Raw genomic sequence first — 18,180 nt, 5'->3', positions numbered from 1 at the left:
AGAGCTGTTTAACAAAGGTGACACTTATAACATTGTTCTTTTTTTAGAAATAAGAGTGATTCTTCATCAGACTCAAGTGTGATGAAGAGCAGGTTTGCTCAAAACGTCACCTTGGTGCAATAAATTATATGTGGACATTGTAGCCCTGCAGTATGCAAGCTGTGTCTTTGTTTTTCGACTTTTACTCACTTTCAGCCCAGCACCTGCCTGCTTCAGTTTAGATGTGCATACATACATCTATCCCAAATAAAGGTGACTAACATGGACGTGCTGTATGTGAAACTACAGTAATTCATGTCTGAACAGGCATAATTTATGCTTTTTGTAAGGTGATTCTGTCATTTTTAGTTAATCTGGTAAATTACAACTGAAGACTTGTAGGACAGTTCAACACTTTAAGATAATAGACTTGGTTGTAATTAGATTGTAGCACATATACTTACTAAACTTAAAAAGATTATAATGAAGAGTGTCAAAAGTCTGTTTGGTCAGATTATAAGAATGAAATAATCTTTCTTGTTTTAATTCCAGGTGAGTATATGCCACAAATAAATAGTCATAATCTGTCCCTGAACCACAGTAATGTAAGAGGTGAACAGTACAGTACAGGATGGCTCGTCCCCCGACACTCATCCTCACTGATCAGGGAACAGTGAGGCAGAGAATATGCGTGATTTCGGAGCAGAGCACCACATGCTCTTAACAGGGAGGCCTGAGGTAGGTAATCTGCACACCCAAAGTACGCTCTTCTCATTCCCCGTCCATCCCCAGGCCGACCACCTTACCCACTGCTCTTCCCCCTGGGTCTGTGCCTCTCCTACTTCACACCTGCAGCCTGAAATGGGAATAGCGGAGCCGGGCCTCTTGCATCCCCAGAGTGGAACTAGCAGGGGACTATGCTAGCTGAGGGCTGTTTCCCCGCTGCATACTGTCATTACACTGTTTATGATACTAAAATAAATTAGAATTTGTTTATTATTTTGTTTCAGGGAGTGTGAGTTGCATCCCACTTTGCTAAATAACGTGTGTCATGACTAATTACACTTTTTTGCCACCTTTTCATTCGTTTTTTTCCAGTTTGACCTACTTATATTGTGCAATCTTGTTCTACAAGTGGTGCTCAAGTGAATCCTGTACAGTATGTATGCCATAATGTCCCCAGGTCCCTCAGTGCTGGCCACACATGATGAAGTCCTGCTGCAGATGGTCTTAATCATTTCTCTTATTTCAGTGGTCTGTGGCTCAGATGCTCCTCTATTCTCCACTGGCTGCTCAGCTCACTCAGCATGTCCGCATTGCTCGGAGGGCACTCCCTAACCTTTTCTAGGTATGTTTATTAGATGGGAAATTAGTTATTATGATGAAGGACAGATAAAACTTCACTCCAGTACACACACAAACATGACCTTCCTCTGAATCCCCAGTGCTTCTGTGTGTGACAGTGGGGGAAAGTGGGCTTTGTCCATCTGTCATACTGGAAATCCTAGGAGAGATGCCAACACCACAGCATGAGAAGTGTGTGTGTGTATATGTGCATATGAGTGTGTTTGTTTGTGTGTGTGCATGTTAAGGATGTGGCTAAATTGAATATGCAGCAATCAAAATCTTTTTTTTCCCTACAATATCAGCAGCCTTGGATATACTTTTGGTGCAGCAATAACATAACAAGGTCACTTCAGCGGACCAAGATTGTATCTCTTACTCTACATATGTGGGTATCCACTTTAAAATGAATACTATTGGTCATTGCAATGACAATATGGTCATCAAATTGTTTGGAAAGCGCACAAAACACTCCAGAGAATGAACGTTACTCTGTGTTTCATGGTCTCCCATCAACTTTAGAAATGACCGGCATCTAAGCCAAACTTGAACCTCCCTCCAGCCCAGCACCGACCCTGGGGAGACAGGGGTGATGTTGACCATGTGTCCTCCTACTAACCATCTCATTGATGGACCCCACTACTGGATAAAATAGTCACCCACCCACCCCCCCTCTGCCTGAACCCCTAAACCCCCTTAACCCTTCCCTAAACCCTCTGTTGGCCCCCTGTTGTGCGTACTCATTGGCTGACCGCCTTCAGGCGTCCCTTTTCCACGGGTCCATTGTCTGGCCCCATAAGCAGCTTTGTTTCTGCATGTGCAGCTGGGCCGGCCCGCGCAGCCATTAGCTGCAACATGCTAAAGGGAGAGCGGGATAATATAATTACAAAACAAAAGTCAGGTGGCTCACGAGATCTGCCAGGAGAAGCCCATTTGGGGGGGATGCGAGGACACGCTGGCGGGTGGCCAGCTATAATTCGATTATGAAGTTGTGTGAGTGACAAAAGAAACAATTGAATCTTTTTTTCTTTTATTTGCCCCATTGTGATTTAATTTGATTCCATGTGGGCTTTAAAAACAGGGCAATGTGAAAAGAGAGAAGATTTACTCTTCTAATTTCTGGAGTCAACAGCTCAGAAAATGTAATACGGTTTGACAAAATAGCAAGAGAAATTCTTCCCTGAGCTAACTTTATTGTCATGTTGCTGAAACACTTTGACTGCATGTGAGGCCAGATGAATCACTGAAGACTGTAGCTTTCCTGCAAACTGACGGGTCTTGTGCTCTTATTTTGCCTGAATGCACACAGACTGGTGGACAATGGGATCAGTGGCAGATCCATCTCCTGTAATACTTTCTTTAAACAGGCTGCAAGTGTGTCCCCCTGTTCTGTCGGCAGACCAGAATTTATCCTGTTAGTCACCCTAGATGAGTGAAAGAGTAAAATCAACCCCCATCCCAGCTGGACACACACACACGCACACACACACACACTTAACCCCAACTGGGGAGTTACACACGCAGCTTTATGGGCAGCTGATAAGAACAGGTTTAGCTGGTGGCTACTGTTTGGAGCAGGTCAAGCAGAACAGAATCTGTTAATGTCTTTTTGTTTCTATAGTTCATATTGCAAAAGACTGTATTTTGTTTTGCGGTTTTGTAAGACAATAAGCAATTGTGTCAAATGCACACATGCTCTCACTACTGAAAGGTTGGTGTTAGTATTGTACCCACTCATGGTGTGTAAACGCCCATTTTTTGCCCCATTAGGCACAGTTTGATCGTGCCCCTGGGAGAGCACCACATTCTCATGCTCTGTAAGGCTACTCAGAAAGGTTTTACTGCAGATGAATGGACTGTCTGGCTTACCGTTTTATTTATGCAAGATTTGCTTTTCTGCATTATCCTGGACTGCTTTATTAAGGCATTTGGGACTTAAAATAATGTCTATTAGTAAATTATTTCAATTCATTTATATCATGAGTGTAATGACACACTAGCAGGGTCTTCTGTAAGTTGAGTCAAGTCAATTTTATTTATATAGCACCAAATCACAACAGAAGTTATCTCATGGCACTTTTTACATGGAGCAGGTCTAGACCTTACTCTTTATTTTGGACTCTTCGTCGATGACAGCTTCAGTTCCTGGGGGTTGCAGGAAAGGCAGAGCCGATAAACTTCTTCCCATCACCATAGAAAGAGTTATTCCAGGTGTAAGTTTGGATAATCAGCGTCTTTCCTCCCAGGCTCAGATAACACCTGAGGATCAGGGACACAAAAACAACAAAAATCAGGAAAGGCTCACACACAAGAAAACATGATAGTTAGATATTACTTACTGTTTTCCAGGGCGAGTGATGTAGCAGAGGCTGTAAAGGGCGAAGTCAAATTCAGGGCTGGAGCCGATGATTGCGGAACCGACCTGCTTGTAGTAACCGTCCCACATGAACTGCATCCCCAAGACATCGGGGTAGTTGGTCCACTGAGAGCCGGGAAAAAAGAAAGAAAAAGAAAATGAAGTTAGAGCTACACATGTAACAGCAAAAACCAACATGTTGAGGTCTTAACTGTTGACGCTTACAGGCCCGTCGAAGCTGTGGCTGTAGTAGTTCAGCACTCCTCTTTTCTCAAGAAGATAAAACTGGATCCAGTTGTGAAAACCAGACACCTTTCCTTTCTTGACCTCTCCTGTTACAGAATGTAAGAAATGTAAAGAAAAAAATATTTGCAAGACATCTGCAGTGTTTCAAAGACATCTCCTCTGTCCAAACCTGCAAAGATGTGTTCGAAGCCGCTGGAATCCATCTTGTTGTTGTAGCGGGAGTACAGACCGAACCACATCATCTTCAAGTCATGAAGGAACTCTTCCTCAGATGCGTAAATACCTTCAAATCCAGAGTAACATCCATTATAAACACTAATATCAAGTGAAAAGCAATTACATTACTTGATCACCAGAGAGTATGTTATTGTGATTATTGACTATTACAAGGCGATCTAGTCACCCTTGGTGTAGAGGAAGGCAAACAGCTCTCTGCCCAGCTCAGTGTTGGACATGGTCTCATTGACAAAGGTTTCCTGCTCAGCCAGCTGCTGAGGACTGAAGTCCTCTGTCTGTCCTGTCATCCTTTGGTAGTTGTCCAGCACAGCCAGGAGAGCTGCGTAGGTTGGCTTGGAGAACAGGACCTCCTCGTCCACATAGCTGAACAAGCTGGAAGTACAAAACACAAACGCAGATGACAAATGACACAGAAAAAAGGGGGTGAATACATCGATTTCAAGCCAATGAGAGAGTGCTGTGATAATGAGACATGTGTTCTCACGGCACAGAGGAGAGATCTGTCTGGGAGCCGGTCTGAGAGTCTGGCACCAGAGCTTGAGGGTCAATGATCAACTCTGAGGCTGAGGCCTTGTTTGAGTCCAGAGCGAAAAGTGTCTCAGAGATAGCCTTGATCTCAGCATCAGTGACAACGACGCCACCCCCACCACCGCCCCCACCACCTGCAAAACATCACAAACAAGCACACACACACACACACCTATATTACTGTTGTTAAAACACAATATTGACTTCTGCATTTCTGTAGCAGAAATAGAGGGAAGAGGTGAAGTTGTGCAGAGAAAACTGAACCTTTTTTTGCTCAGCACAACAGTGACACCCACTGGTCATATGGACTAAAGGCAGGCAACACAAGCCTCTGTTGACAACATGTATTCATAATCATGAATTAGACTTTGACAGAACCAGATAAACAGAATTAAAAGGCAAAATGTTATAATAAAAGATTACAGTAGTGGTCATAAACTGTAGATCGAGAAATTGAGCTTTTGCATTGTTTGACTGCTGTCTTTAGATTCAGTGTCCATCATGAGAAAGTCAGCAGGTGTTACAAGTACAACACAAACAGAACAACTGGCTGACTAACACCGGTGATGTTCTTTGTGGCACGTGAGCAGGGTTCAGCCATAGCTAACACATGATTTGTCTTACCGTTGCAGAGTTCTGCGTAGTCGCTGCAGCAGTTATTGTACCTGGTGCACTTGGAGTTGCAGTGGCACTTGTTCTGAGAGTTGTATTTCTCACCACATCTGCCTTTACAAGACATGGATCCAACTGAAAGGAAAAGACACATGTGTGACAGGAGGATATTGACACATGTTGATATATGTAGAGTTTTCTACAAAAGACTGCAAAGAGTTTCTTCTGACAGCTTTCGGCTTTTGTCACTAACCTTTACAGAACTCAACATAGTCCGAACAACAGTCTTTGAAGCGCTCACAGGCTTGGTTACACTGACAGGAGTAATTACTGTCTGTTCCATAACCACAGCGACCCTGACAGGAGTCCAGGGTGTCTAGAAACCAACAGGACAGATTGATATCCTAATGACACACAAATAACTTACAGATGGTTATACAGAAACCTTTAAAGTTGGGTTATGGTGATATTAGAGAAGTAAAATTTCTTACTGCCGTATCCCTGGCAGAACAGGGTCACGCAAAGTGCAAAGACAGCAATGATCTTCATCTTGGCTCAGCAGCAACCTGAGAACAAGGTGGACTGACTGTTATCTTGGTTTCCCTTTTATAGCAAGTTTCACTCCACCAATCCAGCCCATAAGCCAGCCCATACGTCAGGATGTCAGCCATTTCAATAAGATAATTTCTTTTAGGTAAAACACTCTAAATGTGTTGTCAGTGATTCACAGCGGCTATCTGCATTTGTTATAGGTTTATAAGTGCTTGATGTTTTGGAAAATGGGACCTGATTACAAAGTAGACACTTAATATAATTTTAAAAAAGTGTAAATAAACCTTCTATCTCTTATCTGTGAAACTGCACACCTGCCTATCACACAGATGGTTCTTTAATGTATCAAAATACAACCATATCAAGTTGTGAGTTGTGACAACAACCGCAGTTTTAGACTTTTGCTCTGTTTTGATAGTTAATATGATTGCTATTAAATAAAAAAATGATATAACTTAGTGTCACATTTACAGTCAGTTGCATCATGTCCAATACAAAGTAAAACTCTGTGAAGTATGGTTATACAGTCTTTGAAGACCTTTCCTATATCTCCTGCCAGAGTGACAGATGTTGTATTTCACAGAGTTTCTACATGATAGCTCAGAATAGCTCACCGGCTTCAGTGTTCCTGTACATGCTGAGGTCACATACTCCCTGTGGAACAACAGATAACACACAGCAAAGTGTTTTTCATTATAAATTAAAGTGTGTAACAACCTGTCAACAATGTTGAAAACTAGAACAGTAGGATTGTAGTTTCTTTTTACTGGGTATTGCTGCCTTTGAGTCCGTGCAGTTTAAATCACTTTTGTTCCTCTGTAATCTTAAATGAAATCATAGCATTTGTCTACCCCCAAATTACACTTTACTGATAATGAAGATGGTGAAAGTGGGACACTGGTTATGTGCATATTTTCAGGTTCAGATGGGTGGTTGTTGCTGTAAGAAAAAAAAAGTACACAAATAACCGTGTGTTTCTATAGAACAGTGAACAATGTTTACTTTAAAGGACAACGTTTGGCTGGTGACCCCTTAAACTGGATAAATGTGTATTTTGCAACCTGAGTGCAAAGTGGTGCATGCTCATATATGTACATATGTACATATACATATGTCTACTGCTTATGACCAGTCCAACCAGAGGGTGATTTCTTTCTTTGTCTTATTTGAGCAATTTTTAGAGGCTTGAAGAGGTCGAGTAGTTGGGTAATTCATGAGACATGAGATGAGGAAAGTCTCACAAGAATGAACACAATTTTAGTGAGGGTTTCATCTTTCCCTGTCTTTCTTTCTTTTCTTTTATTTTATTTTTTTTTTTGCGTTGTAATCATCTTGTGACCCCCCAGGTTGGGAACCACTGAGCAAAGAGAGCAAGTCTTTATTTTTTTATTATTTGCTTGAAAAAATACAAATAGGCTAATATTTTTTATTACTACTAATATTTGAGATCAGAATTATTGTCTTTATTGACAAGTTATTGACATATCATATATTCTGACCTGCAGTGATACTCCTGAACTCTAGAGGGCGCTGAGCAGCAAAAAATAACTTTGCGTTCACATTTATGGCCCTACTCGGCTTCCGTACACAGCGTGGATTTTCAATGACATACTGAGCTTTCATAAGACAGTTCACTTCTGCAGGGTTCAAAGATGTCGTTAACCTTTTTATTCAGAACATTTACAAAAGACGTTTTAAAGGTGAGAAGATCGAGTCTTTCACTTTAACACTTTCTTGACATTTTACCTAAAACTTGAGTTGTCATCAGCTGGTTTGTGTCTTAAGTTAGCTTCCTTACTTTCTGATTCACTTGCCAACATTATACAGTAAGGCCAGTTTCAATGGAGTCATTTCGCTAGTTAATCCTAATTCCTTGTTAGTTAGATATCATTGTTGCTGGATAAAGCCTTTCTTTTGACAGAGTTGTGCTTCATTCTCTGACTATCTCCTTCAGACAGAGGAAACCTGGGTCACTGGGCTTTTTGAGATTATACTGTAACCACGGTAACATCTTTTACCATCTATCTGTCATCCTCAGGTCAGCAGTCTCCAGCATGTACAGTCACTACACACAGGATGTCAGCTCCTGGCAGCTGAGAAGGCTCTCCTCATGAAGCTGCGGAAAAGCACCGGATACACTTTCATAAACTGCAAGAAAGCTCTGGAGAAGTTTGATAATGACATAACACAGGTACGAACAAAATGATGGACTCAAACAGTTCAAATGTTTTGCACACACACAAATATACCTCGTTCTCCCTCCCTATGGAGGGCTACCTGACCGTAATGAATAAAGTAAGGTGTGATGTATAGTTGTTCTTTGTTCATGAAGCTTATTTTTTATTTAAATGACCAAACTTTCAGGCAGAGACTTGGCTACATGAGCAGGCTCAAAAGGAAGGCTGGAGCAAAGCAAACAAGCTGGAGGGTCGCAAAGCCAAAGAGGGTCTGATCGGTCTGTTTGTCGGAGATAAAGCTGCAGTTCTCGTGGAGGTGAGGCCAGCGGTGCAGGGATTTATTTCATCTCAACTGTTCTGTCTCTAGTTTGATGGCACTCAGCGATATCTCTTGTCTGTCTTCTTGTGTGTTTGGTGCAGGTTAACTGTGAGACAGACTTTGTTGCCCGCAATGAGAAGTTCCAGCAGCTGGTTAAGGACGTGGCGTTTGCCACCATGGCTCACCACCGGAACAAAACCCAAAGCCAGACAGGATATGTGAAGGTAAAGCAACACACCAAGAGTTGTACTGAGGGCAACTGCTCCGTCCACTTTAGAGCTGGAAGTAAAATCCCTTAATTTGATTAAATTAATATTTTCTCTAAAAATAAGTAGATACCTTAAGTGACAGGGTACAGAAGTTTGTTTTTTATTGCAGTACAGCCAACTCAATGCAGTTACACATTATTGTCTTAAAGGAATAGTTTTATATTTTGGAAAATTCTTAATGCAAAGCTAACCTAATCGCTAACAGATATGAGAGATATATCAATCTGTGGATCGAACTCAGAATGATTCCTAAAATGTTGCACCATTCCTTTAACTGTAGTTGACATTTGACAGCCAACCTCCATCTTGGTTAATTAAGCCACAACTTTAATCCTTTTTAGTAATTATATGCATGCAATGTTCATAAATCAGTGATTTTTCACTCTGTCTTTCTCTACCTGCTTTTAGATCATAGGAGCGAGTACAAACTGACATTACATACATACATTAATCTGAGCTAGACGAGTAACAAGTTAATCAGGTGAAGCTGGTCTTCACAGAAGTGCAAAATCACTCTTTTTGAAGCCAGACTTTCATCATTCATCTTCTTGCTTCTCTCCTCTTTGCGAAATACCCTTCAGGTTATGTGTGGATAATGATCTACTAACTTTCTGTCATGCAACCTTTTGGAAGCGATCGTGTTTCTTTATTGATCCCAAAAGAATCAGATTCATTGTCATTGTCAGAAAAGCACAAGTGGAACAAATAACTGAACTAATGATGGTTCTGTTTGAGCAATTACATTAGTTACACCTGCATTTAATATTGAGAAGAAGAATTGTCACTCAACTTTAGTTTAGCTCCACATTTTTTATTTGTGGAGTAAAACTAATATCTTATTTAACTATTTGGAAAATCATTTCTCAAAAGATTTAATTTGACCTGTAGAAAATATTGCTCCCTGAGCAAAAGCTATTGTTAGATCAGCATCAAATATTAGCAGCTGTAAGTTAATTTAATTACATTACATTCAATTTCACACTTACTGTACATAGTTAATCTTGCAGCACATGTGTGCTGATGGAGGTCGTGTGGAGCCAGTAATTAGCTTTCAGTACTTTTAACTTAATATTTCAATTAACTTCTGGAGGTTGACGCTAATAGAAACAAATATTTAGTTGTGTACAGCTGGTTAAATCAGAGTATCAGAATGAATCAGCACTATTTGCTTCACTGTAGTTTGACTTTGTTAACATATCACATTTGTTTTCAGACTTCACTGGCAGCTGATGACTTGAGCAAACTCAGTGTGGGTGAAGGAGCTTCACTTGCTGATCAGGTGGCTCTGACAATAGGTCAGTAAGAACTTTTTTTATGGTATACTTCAGTCTAAAATATTGCTGTTTTGGATTCAAAACATTTTAACCAACCTGCTGATCTTACTGAACCATTTAATGATAACTGAAGACTTCATTTCATTTATTTTCATTTAACACTATCTTCATTGCTAATTATTTTGTAGGGTTGAGTATAATTATATATTGACTAAATTTAGCAGCATAAGTCTGACCTTTTAAAGATAGATAACTGTTGTAATTACTAACAGTGTAACATTTTTTGTGATTTAATGCTGAAATTGCTGTGGTATTATTTTTGAAGCTTCATAGCAAAAAGAAAAAGACAAAAAAACATCTGGATATAGCTGTAAATTCATTGACTTTATAAGACAAAGGGTTAGAATGAATCATTTATTAATTATTCAAAATGTTTTTTTACCATCTAACAAATGCAGCATGTTTTTCTGATATCAGTACAGTTTATTGCAGCATTCAGTGATGCAACTTCTCTCTGTCCTCTCAGGCCGCCTCGGTGAGAACATGTCACTGAAGCGGGCGGTCACAGTGGGTGTCCCTGCTGAGTGGCACATCGGCTCATATGTACACGGTGGTGTGACCGGTCAGACTGAGGTGGCCATGGGGCGCTACGGTGCCCTGGTCGTATTCCAGGGTGGAAAAGAGGGAGAACAGGAAACTTTAGGTCGCAAGCTGGGACAGCACGTAGTGGGAGAGGCCCCTGTGTCTCTGGGCAACATGGATGACCTGCCCTGCGGCGAGAGTGAGACACGCCTGCTGCCTCAGACCTTCCTGGGAGATCCGAGCAGGACTGTGGCACAGTTCCTCAGGGGTCAGCAGGCTCGAGTGTTGGACTTTGTCCGATTTCAATGTGGCGAGAAAACCGGTGAAGCAGCAGAATGATGGGGGGGGGGGCAAATAATTTATCCACATGTTACGTGTCTATGTTTCATATAAAGATAAAATGCAATTTCACGTTTATTCACTAACATTCAGGCAGTCACACAGCATCATCATGAATTTGAAAGCAGAGTATGCAGGCCTGCCAGCACTGGTGTCAGAAGAAATGAACAATCCAACAATAAAATGTCTTTTTTCTGGAAATCTCAGTCCGTTTATATTCGTATATTCTGCACAGCATTTTAAATTGAAATATTCACTATTTTGCTTGATGTATTACTTGTTGAATCAGTATTCTGTAATCATTTTGAAATGTTGTTTCTTCCCCATAAGATCATTTTATCAGGCATGCTGTCATATTTTTTCCTTCATGTTTCCAAGTTCCATTCAACCTCATATATTTCAGTGTAAAGTTGAATGAAACCTTGAAAGATACATCTTTATGGTGCCTGACTTTTGTCAAAGTTGATGTGCACTCGCCTAAAAATTGTGCATAATGCAGGAATAAAAAAATTAAATATTAATCAAATGATTCCCATTAACTTTTCCACAAAACAATGTCAATTTTGACAAAATTCTCTGCATGACAAAGATGTCAGCAGGCTGTAAAACAAACTCTCAGATAAAAATGGGGTTTTATTTAGCGTTAAAGGTCACATTTTTCAAGTGTGTCTTAAAACAACAGTCGGGTGCCCATATGAACACTGAAAGAGGTTTTCCTTGCTGTAATCATTCCTCCTTTTCATACTTGCTATTAAAAGATCCCCTTCAAATGAGCTTTCAATATATTAAAAGTTTATCTGAAGCTTATGCGAGGCTTCAGCAGTCTGAATTAGTCATATCAAGTGGATATCTGCCACATTACAGTATTTGTGTTTCCTCGGACAGTGTTTCTGTCCTTAATCTTTTCAAAATTTATTTTATTGTCAGCAGGTAAAATATACAATAGGTTTTAAAACTGGTGACTGACTTGGCCAGTCTAAAACCTTCCAGTTTTTTGCCACTGACAAAAGCTTTGGTTGCAAGGGCAGTGTGTGTTTGGGGATCTTTGTCTTGTAGCAGGATGAAATCAAGATGAGATACTGGATGAATTGCTTTGTATATGTAGCCAGACAAAATGCATCTGGACACTTCTGAATTCATCATGTGTTACATCATCAGTGAAAACGAGTGAGCCAGTTCCAGCAGCAACCTGCCATTACCTCAGGACATGAAACATTACCTCCTAAAATCCAAACACCTTAAATTAATGGTGAAATACATCCGACACTCCACCCTTTATATACTGTTGCGGCCGTGAATGGAGGCTTGTGATTGGCTGTTGCTACGCGAGCTGCGATGACATCACCAGGGATGTACTGAAGCCGATGCTAGCTGCTGTCATTGCTGCTCAGTGAAGCCCCTCGCCCGTCCATCACCTGACGACCAAAAACAGACATGGTACGTAAAGATATTGCTCCAGACTAATCTATAGATAAAGATACTTATGATAGAATCGTACTAAATAATAATTCCTAGTTGTTTGTTGTCAATTGATTTTTGAAAACGTCTGTCCTAGTGAGCTGTGCATCCCCGGCCGTCACTGTAGGAGCTGTTAGCTTAGCTAACTGTACGTTAGCGTTAATGGAGGATTAACTAAAGCATTAGAATAATCACTAATACCTGTCTCTCTCTTTCTATCTCCGTCTGCCGCAACTAACTGCTACTGCCCTCAATCTGCCTCAACCAGTCTGACTTCTCAGAGGACCAGATCATTGGTGAGTTAACACCTGTTTACTGAAAGAGGTTTCTATCAAGGTTTCAGCTGTTTAAACCGTGAAAACATTTGAAATAGCTTCATGAATCCGTGATTCTGATCCTGTAGCTTGTAGACTGTTGTCTCATCAAAACACTGGAGCCCTTCAGGTACTGTAACCACATGAAGATGACAGACTGAGCACACCTAAACTAAACATTTTCTGACTCTGTGCGTGTGTTTGTGTGTGTTAAAGCTTGTCACGACTCGCACTGGTGAAACAGTCTGAGTTTATCACGAGTGCCGATGTACTAACTTGCACAAAAGCCTTGTGTTGAAGTGTGATAGTGTTTTTGCATGAACGCTGAAACAAGCAGCATTTACATGATATCTGGAGTGTAATAATAAAGGCAGGTGAGCAGGGGGGTGTGTGTGGATCAGGGTGTTGGCTCAGACTTTACTTCTCTATTTAAAGATGTGGCAGAGACAATGAAGCTTCTCTTTGGTGCCACTTAGTTAGAATAGAAACTGTAAATTGATGCAAGACACAAACTGCTTTGCGGCGTTGTTTAACATGAGAAAAATCTTCTTTGAGATGTGGATAAACTTTGTTTTTGAGGATAGTGTTTTTGCTCCTGCAGTCTTCCGCTCTGCTTGTATTGCCATATAAGGTCAAATGGGCGATGTGATGTCATGTAGTTGCATCTGCCCGTCACTAGATGATGACTTGCATCCCAAAATCTGTCATCAAGTCCGCTGACAAAACTAAACTTTTCTTTTGTTTCTAATTGATATTGAGCTCTATTACAACTCTAGTTAAGCTGCAAAATGATTTTTAAAACCTATAAAATTATTGACTTATGTTACTCAATTTGTACCCCTTTATTTATAAAAGTTTTCCTCCTCCTATGTATTATTTTGTTTTTATTGAACATAAAAAGCGTCTTGCACAGTCCTTTTACCAAATGTTTTTTTTTTGGGGGGGGGGGGGGGGTTGTCATAATTGAATTGCCACTTTGTTACTTTGTTTCCTCTTTTTGTTCTTCATGTTTGTTTATATTTTACTGTTTTTTGAATTTGACTGTTTTCAATAAAGCTGGGGGGAAATCCGCTGACAGGAGCAGCTGTATGCTGCGCACAGTTTTGTAGATGATGTGTTTAAACAAAACACTATGGATGTTTCCTTTAAGGTGTGTTTGTTTCCAATCTAATACCAATAATACAAGGTTCAGAATACCAATACTTTTTATTATTAAGAACAGCTAATGAATAGTCAGATATGAAAGAGCTGTTTGTCGTCATTAATGGGCTGCAGAACCAAAAACCTCCAAAAAAAGTCATGTCTTCATGTTTCATCATGTTCATGTGCTCAGAATTTGATCAAATTTGAGATCGAATCTTTTTTTTTGGGTATTGATCTTATCAATGCTAGTATCGATACTCTAAACAAGTCTACTGATCTGACTTACTTCCTCAGCAAGATATCCACCTATGGAGCTCATCCCAACATCTGCTCCTGTACAGGAATATTTTTCCAATTTGTTATACTGTATATGAGCTTGTTTTTTTGTTGTTGTTGTTCTGATATGTTACCATCACAGCAGTATCGGCTAGCATTTCTGAAGATGTATAGACTTAATTGCATGTGTGTGATGTCAAAACAACATACGTAGTAGGAAGTCATCAGCCTTGTGTCGTTATGCGTATGTGTTTGCTTGTGTCTTGACGTTTTGCGTGTCACGTTTATTAACCTAACATGCTGTATAGCTGTGTCTGACGTCCACCTCTGTGTTTCCCTGTCAGAGTTCAAGGAGGCTTTCCTTTTGTTTGACCGGACGGGTGAGGGGAAGATCTGCTACAGCCAATGTGGTGATGTCATGAGGGCCCTCGGACAGAACCCCGTCAATGCCGAGGTGCTCAAGGTCCTGGGAAACCCCAAGTTAGAAGGCAAGCCTCTCAGACAGCATCGACATGATTTAACCAGATTAGTTCAACCAACTACGTCATCATCACCTTGGTTAACATTTAGATTTAGTAGGTTCTTATGTTGTGAAAACTGTGAAAAAAGAGAGTGTTACGTCCCCAAAAATGTCCAGGGGATGAAATGTCCTCGACTGTGTTGAATCAGCACACAGCACAAATGCTGCCAGCTGGCCCACTGGCCCCGTCTGCAGCTCTACTCAGGCTTTTAAGCTCCAGGCCTTGATATTTTAATTGATCACCGGTGTGATCTACCACCTACTACAGGAGTAGGGAGAGAAAAACACACACACAGACACACACACACACACACGACACTACGGCAGTAACAGAGTGGCTTTCTAAATCATGTGCAAGTTCTGGAGGTGTTAAAAATAAATATGGGTATTTATAAGCAACTTCACTCTTATGTTGTTGCCATTGATCAACCTGCAGAGATGAACCACAAGATGTTGGATTTTGAGCAGTTCCTGCCCATGCTTCAGGCCATTGCTAAGAACAAGGACCAGGGTTCCTTCGAGGATATCGTAGAGGGTCTGCGTGTCTTTGACAAGGAAGGAAATGGTACAGTGATGGGAGCAGAGCTACGTCATGTCCTCACCACATTAGGTAAGACCTCAAATAACTGCAAAACACAAGGGTTTGTCATTGGTCATCATGTAGTAATCACAGCTGACCAGTGTTTGTTTTTTCTTGCTTCATATCTTAGCAGTGCCAAGAAAGATGTAAACAAGTTTTCCATCTCCTCTGGGTGTCCTTATCACTTTTTCTTCCTTGTTTTCTTTATTGTTTCTTAAAATATTGACTAAATCGTTTTTGTGTTCCAGGTGAAAAGATGACAGAGGAGGAGGTGGAGACTCTTCTAGCGGGACATGAAGACGCCAATGGCTGCATTAACTATGAAGGTAACACTGGACAATATGTAGAAAGATGTACTCTGATGCCTAAAAGAAAAAAAACGTATCAAGTTCTCTGCAGTGTCACATAAAAAATATGTGATGAATAACTGTCGTGAATGTTATAAAACAAAAAGAGTCACTGTGTCTTTGTGTCATGCGCTCGCTGACTCAGTGTTTCCGGGTCAAAGACTTTGTCGATCACATCATGTCCGGTTGAGCAGAGGGTTGTTGATCTCTTCAGGGTCGGGCATCATTCAGGTGCCTGGAGGACAAAGAAGCATCTCAAACTCACCGCTGCACAGCGGCCTTTTATCTAGAGAGGGAGAGAAGAAGGGAGAGAGTTTTCACCACCACAGTGGCAGTGCAGGCGAGCAGTTACAGTAGCCAAAAAAAAAAAAGTTTGGTTCAGTCCCAACAACAAATGTTCAAGCCACCTCAAAAAAGAAGAATCACTCAGATGTTAAGTCAAGATTCATTACAAGTGAGAAACGAGTGAATAAAAAATGAATATAATACGATAACCTGAGCAGTAAATGACTGCAGCTTTTCTAATTGACTCAAGTAGACTTGACATCAAGACTTGATGTAGCTGATTCTGTGGCCTCTGAGCTTTGGTGTTTTTGATCTGGAGAGTTAGGAGACTTGTAGCCCTGCTGACTGATGCTGTATGTTGACTTAGTTTCTTTTTTTATATGACACACGTCACACTGAACGCTGATGTCGTGTTTCTCTCTCTTTCTCTCTTTGCAGAACTCGTCCGGGTGGTGATGAGCGGTTGAGGATTTCAGAAACACACTTCCAGCTTTAATTTTAATCCTCGATATTTCTGTTTTGTTGATCATGTCTTGCTCTTCCATCCACGTCATCCTACCTCCAACAAGTCCCTGTTTTTCTTTCTTTAGACATCTTTATTTTATTTCTAATGTGCCTTTACTGTCTGGTGTGAAGAGGCCCGCTCATCTCATTTCCACACATTATTCAGCCTCGCAGGTAATATTTCCTTATCTGTTCCCTCTGCGTCAATCGACCCCTGTCAGTCTCGCTGTCAACTAGCTTTTCATTTTTTTGGGATGGATATGATCATGTGTATGTGAATAATGTTACAGTTAACAGTATTGAATAAAAATCCTGGTTTCCAAAGTGTCTTTCAGCCTGAGTCTGTGTTTAAATCATATATCTCTGTATAAATTCTACAGTAGATTATTATTATTTCAAAGTATTATATCTGAAAAATATCAATATCAGTGAAACGTCTGGAAAATATTGATCAAATATCAGAAACATATTGCAAGAATAACAATATCAAGTAAAATATCCAAGAAATATTAGTAACGTTTGAAAAATAGTAGTATAAGTATAATATTAGAAAAACATAGATTGAAATGTGTAAAAATATATAAATAAAGATTACATTTTAACTAAACAGTTCGTATGTGAGAGTGCAATATGAGAAAATATTGAGCCAAAAAAGAAATCCAAAATGATTAAAGTATCCATCAAACTGTTGATACCCATCAAAAAGACATTATTTCAATTCAATGACATGTATGAAGATGAAATCAGTAATAAACAGCAGATTAACGCAGCATCGGGATACCATACGTTAAAGACAAATTTAAAAAGATGCATTTTAAATGTTTGAATGTTTTTTGACATTCAAATCTAATTGGAGAAAGAGTTTAGAGCAGTATATACACACACTCCTCCATCTGTAAGACTAGTTTGTGTTGTGTGGGACAAGACTGGCTGTAGATGTACGTCAAGAGCAAGTCCATGAAATATTTTATGACATAAGTACGATAATCTTGAATTCTACAGTGGCTGTACGGTACAACAACAGTTAAGTGGTGACTCTTCTGTGTTGCTGTTATTACTTTAGTTACAACTTTGTACTGATTGTAAATATCCTGTGCTTCTTTTCTTCAGCAGTTCTGACTCCTGACAAACTAGTAAACCCTTTTATCAGTTTGTACATTTAGCTTTTTGTGTGTGATTCCTATTTATGTTACAAGAAGAACAAACGACTCCTCACAAAGACTCCTTTTCACATCTTTATTTTTTCCCCAACATTTTGTAATTAAAACCTGAACCTCTTTTGTTTTGCCTCTTTTTTTTTTTGATACAAACTATCAGATTAACTGTCAGCACTAATGTTGATGATTTACTGAGGAAAAATTGATTTCTACTGTATAATAATCAATGCAATCGCTGCTACCTTCAGCATAGTGAAAAACATACAGAAACTGAACAGACACTTATTTCATATCACAAAATCCACACAATGTAGTAATAACACAGATAAAAGAAGTCCATTTATGCTCACAGCTGCGGTGAGGTCTGCAATACTGGCTTGACGAACGTAGCTTTAAAAGTTTCACCATTTGACTGGATTATATTTCATGACACTGACGTGATGTGCCGCCTTTTTTAAGTCATTCTTCAAACTTTTGTGACACACAACAAATGGCACTGGAAATAAAACTGAATGGTAATATGGTTTTACAGATCTTAATGGCATGCCTTTCACATACACACATGCTCACAGTCACATCTCTGACGGATCCGACAGACCCATCAGAATCACACACACACACAAACAGTGGAGAGGGTAAATATAGGCTACAAAGGTAATAATATACAGTTACAATGTTGACATATCAAAGAAAGGAGATGGAAAAAAAAGGACAGTAAAAAATATAAAAATCGATAGGATAAAAAGTGAGGATATTGTTGCAGATATTAAGGACACAATTCT

At 39.9% G+C, this 18,180-nt stretch overlaps 3 protein-coding genes across 4 annotated transcripts; 2 read left to right on the top strand and 1 right to left on the bottom strand.

Moving 5' to 3' along the window:
- Positions 1-1,241: 1,241 nt before the first annotated feature.
- Positions 1,242-11,340, top strand: tsfm (Ts translation elongation factor, mitochondrial). Of its 2 annotated transcripts, none has more exons than XM_042406449.1 (6): positions 1,242-1,327; positions 7,893-8,045; positions 8,219-8,347; positions 8,452-8,574; positions 9,833-9,914; positions 10,420-11,340. In XM_042406449.1, exons 2-6 carry the CDS (start codon positions 7,965-7,967, stop codon positions 10,812-10,814), a joined length of 810 nt encoding a protein of 269 aa, XP_042262383.1. In that variant the 5' UTR covers positions 1,242-1,327; positions 7,893-7,964; the 3' UTR covers positions 10,815-11,340. The 2 variants fall into 2 exon arrangements, with proteins under 2 accessions (XP_042262383.1, XP_042262382.1); XM_042406448.1 differs by lacking the exon at positions 1,242-1,327 and adding an exon at positions 7,427-7,554.
- Positions 3,350-6,097, bottom strand: endou (endonuclease, polyU-specific). Its single transcript, XM_042406451.1, has 9 exons — positions 5,794-6,097; positions 5,556-5,678; positions 5,315-5,437; positions 4,647-4,824; positions 4,329-4,534; positions 4,095-4,208; positions 3,905-4,011; positions 3,663-3,805; positions 3,350-3,582 (listed from the first exon to the last, which is right to left on the bottom strand). The coding sequence occupies exons 1-9, from the start codon at positions 5,849-5,851 to the stop codon at positions 3,462-3,464; spliced, it is 1,173 nt and encodes a 390-aa protein (XP_042262385.1). The 5' UTR covers positions 5,852-6,097; the 3' UTR covers positions 3,350-3,461.
- An 805-nt stretch (positions 11,341-12,145) lies between the features above and the next one.
- Positions 12,146-16,570, top strand: myl6 (myosin, light chain 6, alkali, smooth muscle and non-muscle). Its single transcript, XM_042406450.1, has 6 exons — positions 12,146-12,251; positions 12,541-12,568; positions 14,350-14,493; positions 14,962-15,135; positions 15,354-15,431; positions 16,176-16,570. Exons 1-6 carry the CDS (start codon positions 12,249-12,251, stop codon positions 16,202-16,204), a joined length of 456 nt encoding a protein of 151 aa, XP_042262384.1. The 5' UTR covers positions 12,146-12,248; the 3' UTR covers positions 16,205-16,570.
- The last annotated feature ends 1,610 nt before the right edge of the window (positions 16,571-18,180 follow it).

This window comes from Thunnus maccoyii, chromosome 3 (assembly GCF_910596095.1).
Source record: "Thunnus maccoyii chromosome 3, fThuMac1.1, whole genome shotgun sequence".
In the NCBI taxonomy this organism is placed as follows: Eukaryota; Metazoa; Chordata; class Actinopteri; order Scombriformes; family Scombridae; genus Thunnus; species Thunnus maccoyii.
This window is presented reverse-complemented; position numbering and strand designations above follow the sequence as displayed.

Coding starts and splice junctions, on each gene's coding strand:
- endou (XM_042406451.1), bottom strand. CDS start 5,851: ATGAAGATCATTGCTGTCTTTGCACTTTGCGTGACCCTGTTCTGCCAG. Junction 4,825..5,314: donor CTACGCAGAACTCTGCAACG/GTAAGACAAATC, acceptor GATGTTTTGCAG/GTGGTGGGGGCGGTGGTGGG. Junction 4,209..4,328: donor TGCCTTCCTCTACACCAAGG/GTGACTAGATCG, acceptor CTGGATTTGAAG/GTATTTACGCATCTGAGGAA.
- tsfm (XM_042406448.1), top strand. CDS start 7,507: ATGTCGTTAACCTTTTTATTCAGAACATTTACAAAAGACGTTTTAAAG. Junction 7,555..7,892: donor TTACAAAAGACGTTTTAAAG/GTGAGAAGATCG, acceptor TGTCATCCTCAG/GTCAGCAGTCTCCAGCATGT. Junction 8,046..8,218: donor TTGATAATGACATAACACAG/GTACGAACAAAA, acceptor CCAAACTTTCAG/GCAGAGACTTGGCTACATGA.
- myl6 (XM_042406450.1), top strand. Junction 12,569..14,349: donor CTCAGAGGACCAGATCATTG/GTGAGTTAACAC, acceptor TTTCCCTGTCAG/AGTTCAAGGAGGCTTTCCTT. Junction 14,494..14,961: donor GGGAAACCCCAAGTTAGAAG/GCAAGCCTCTCA, acceptor ATCAACCTGCAG/AGATGAACCACAAGATGTTG.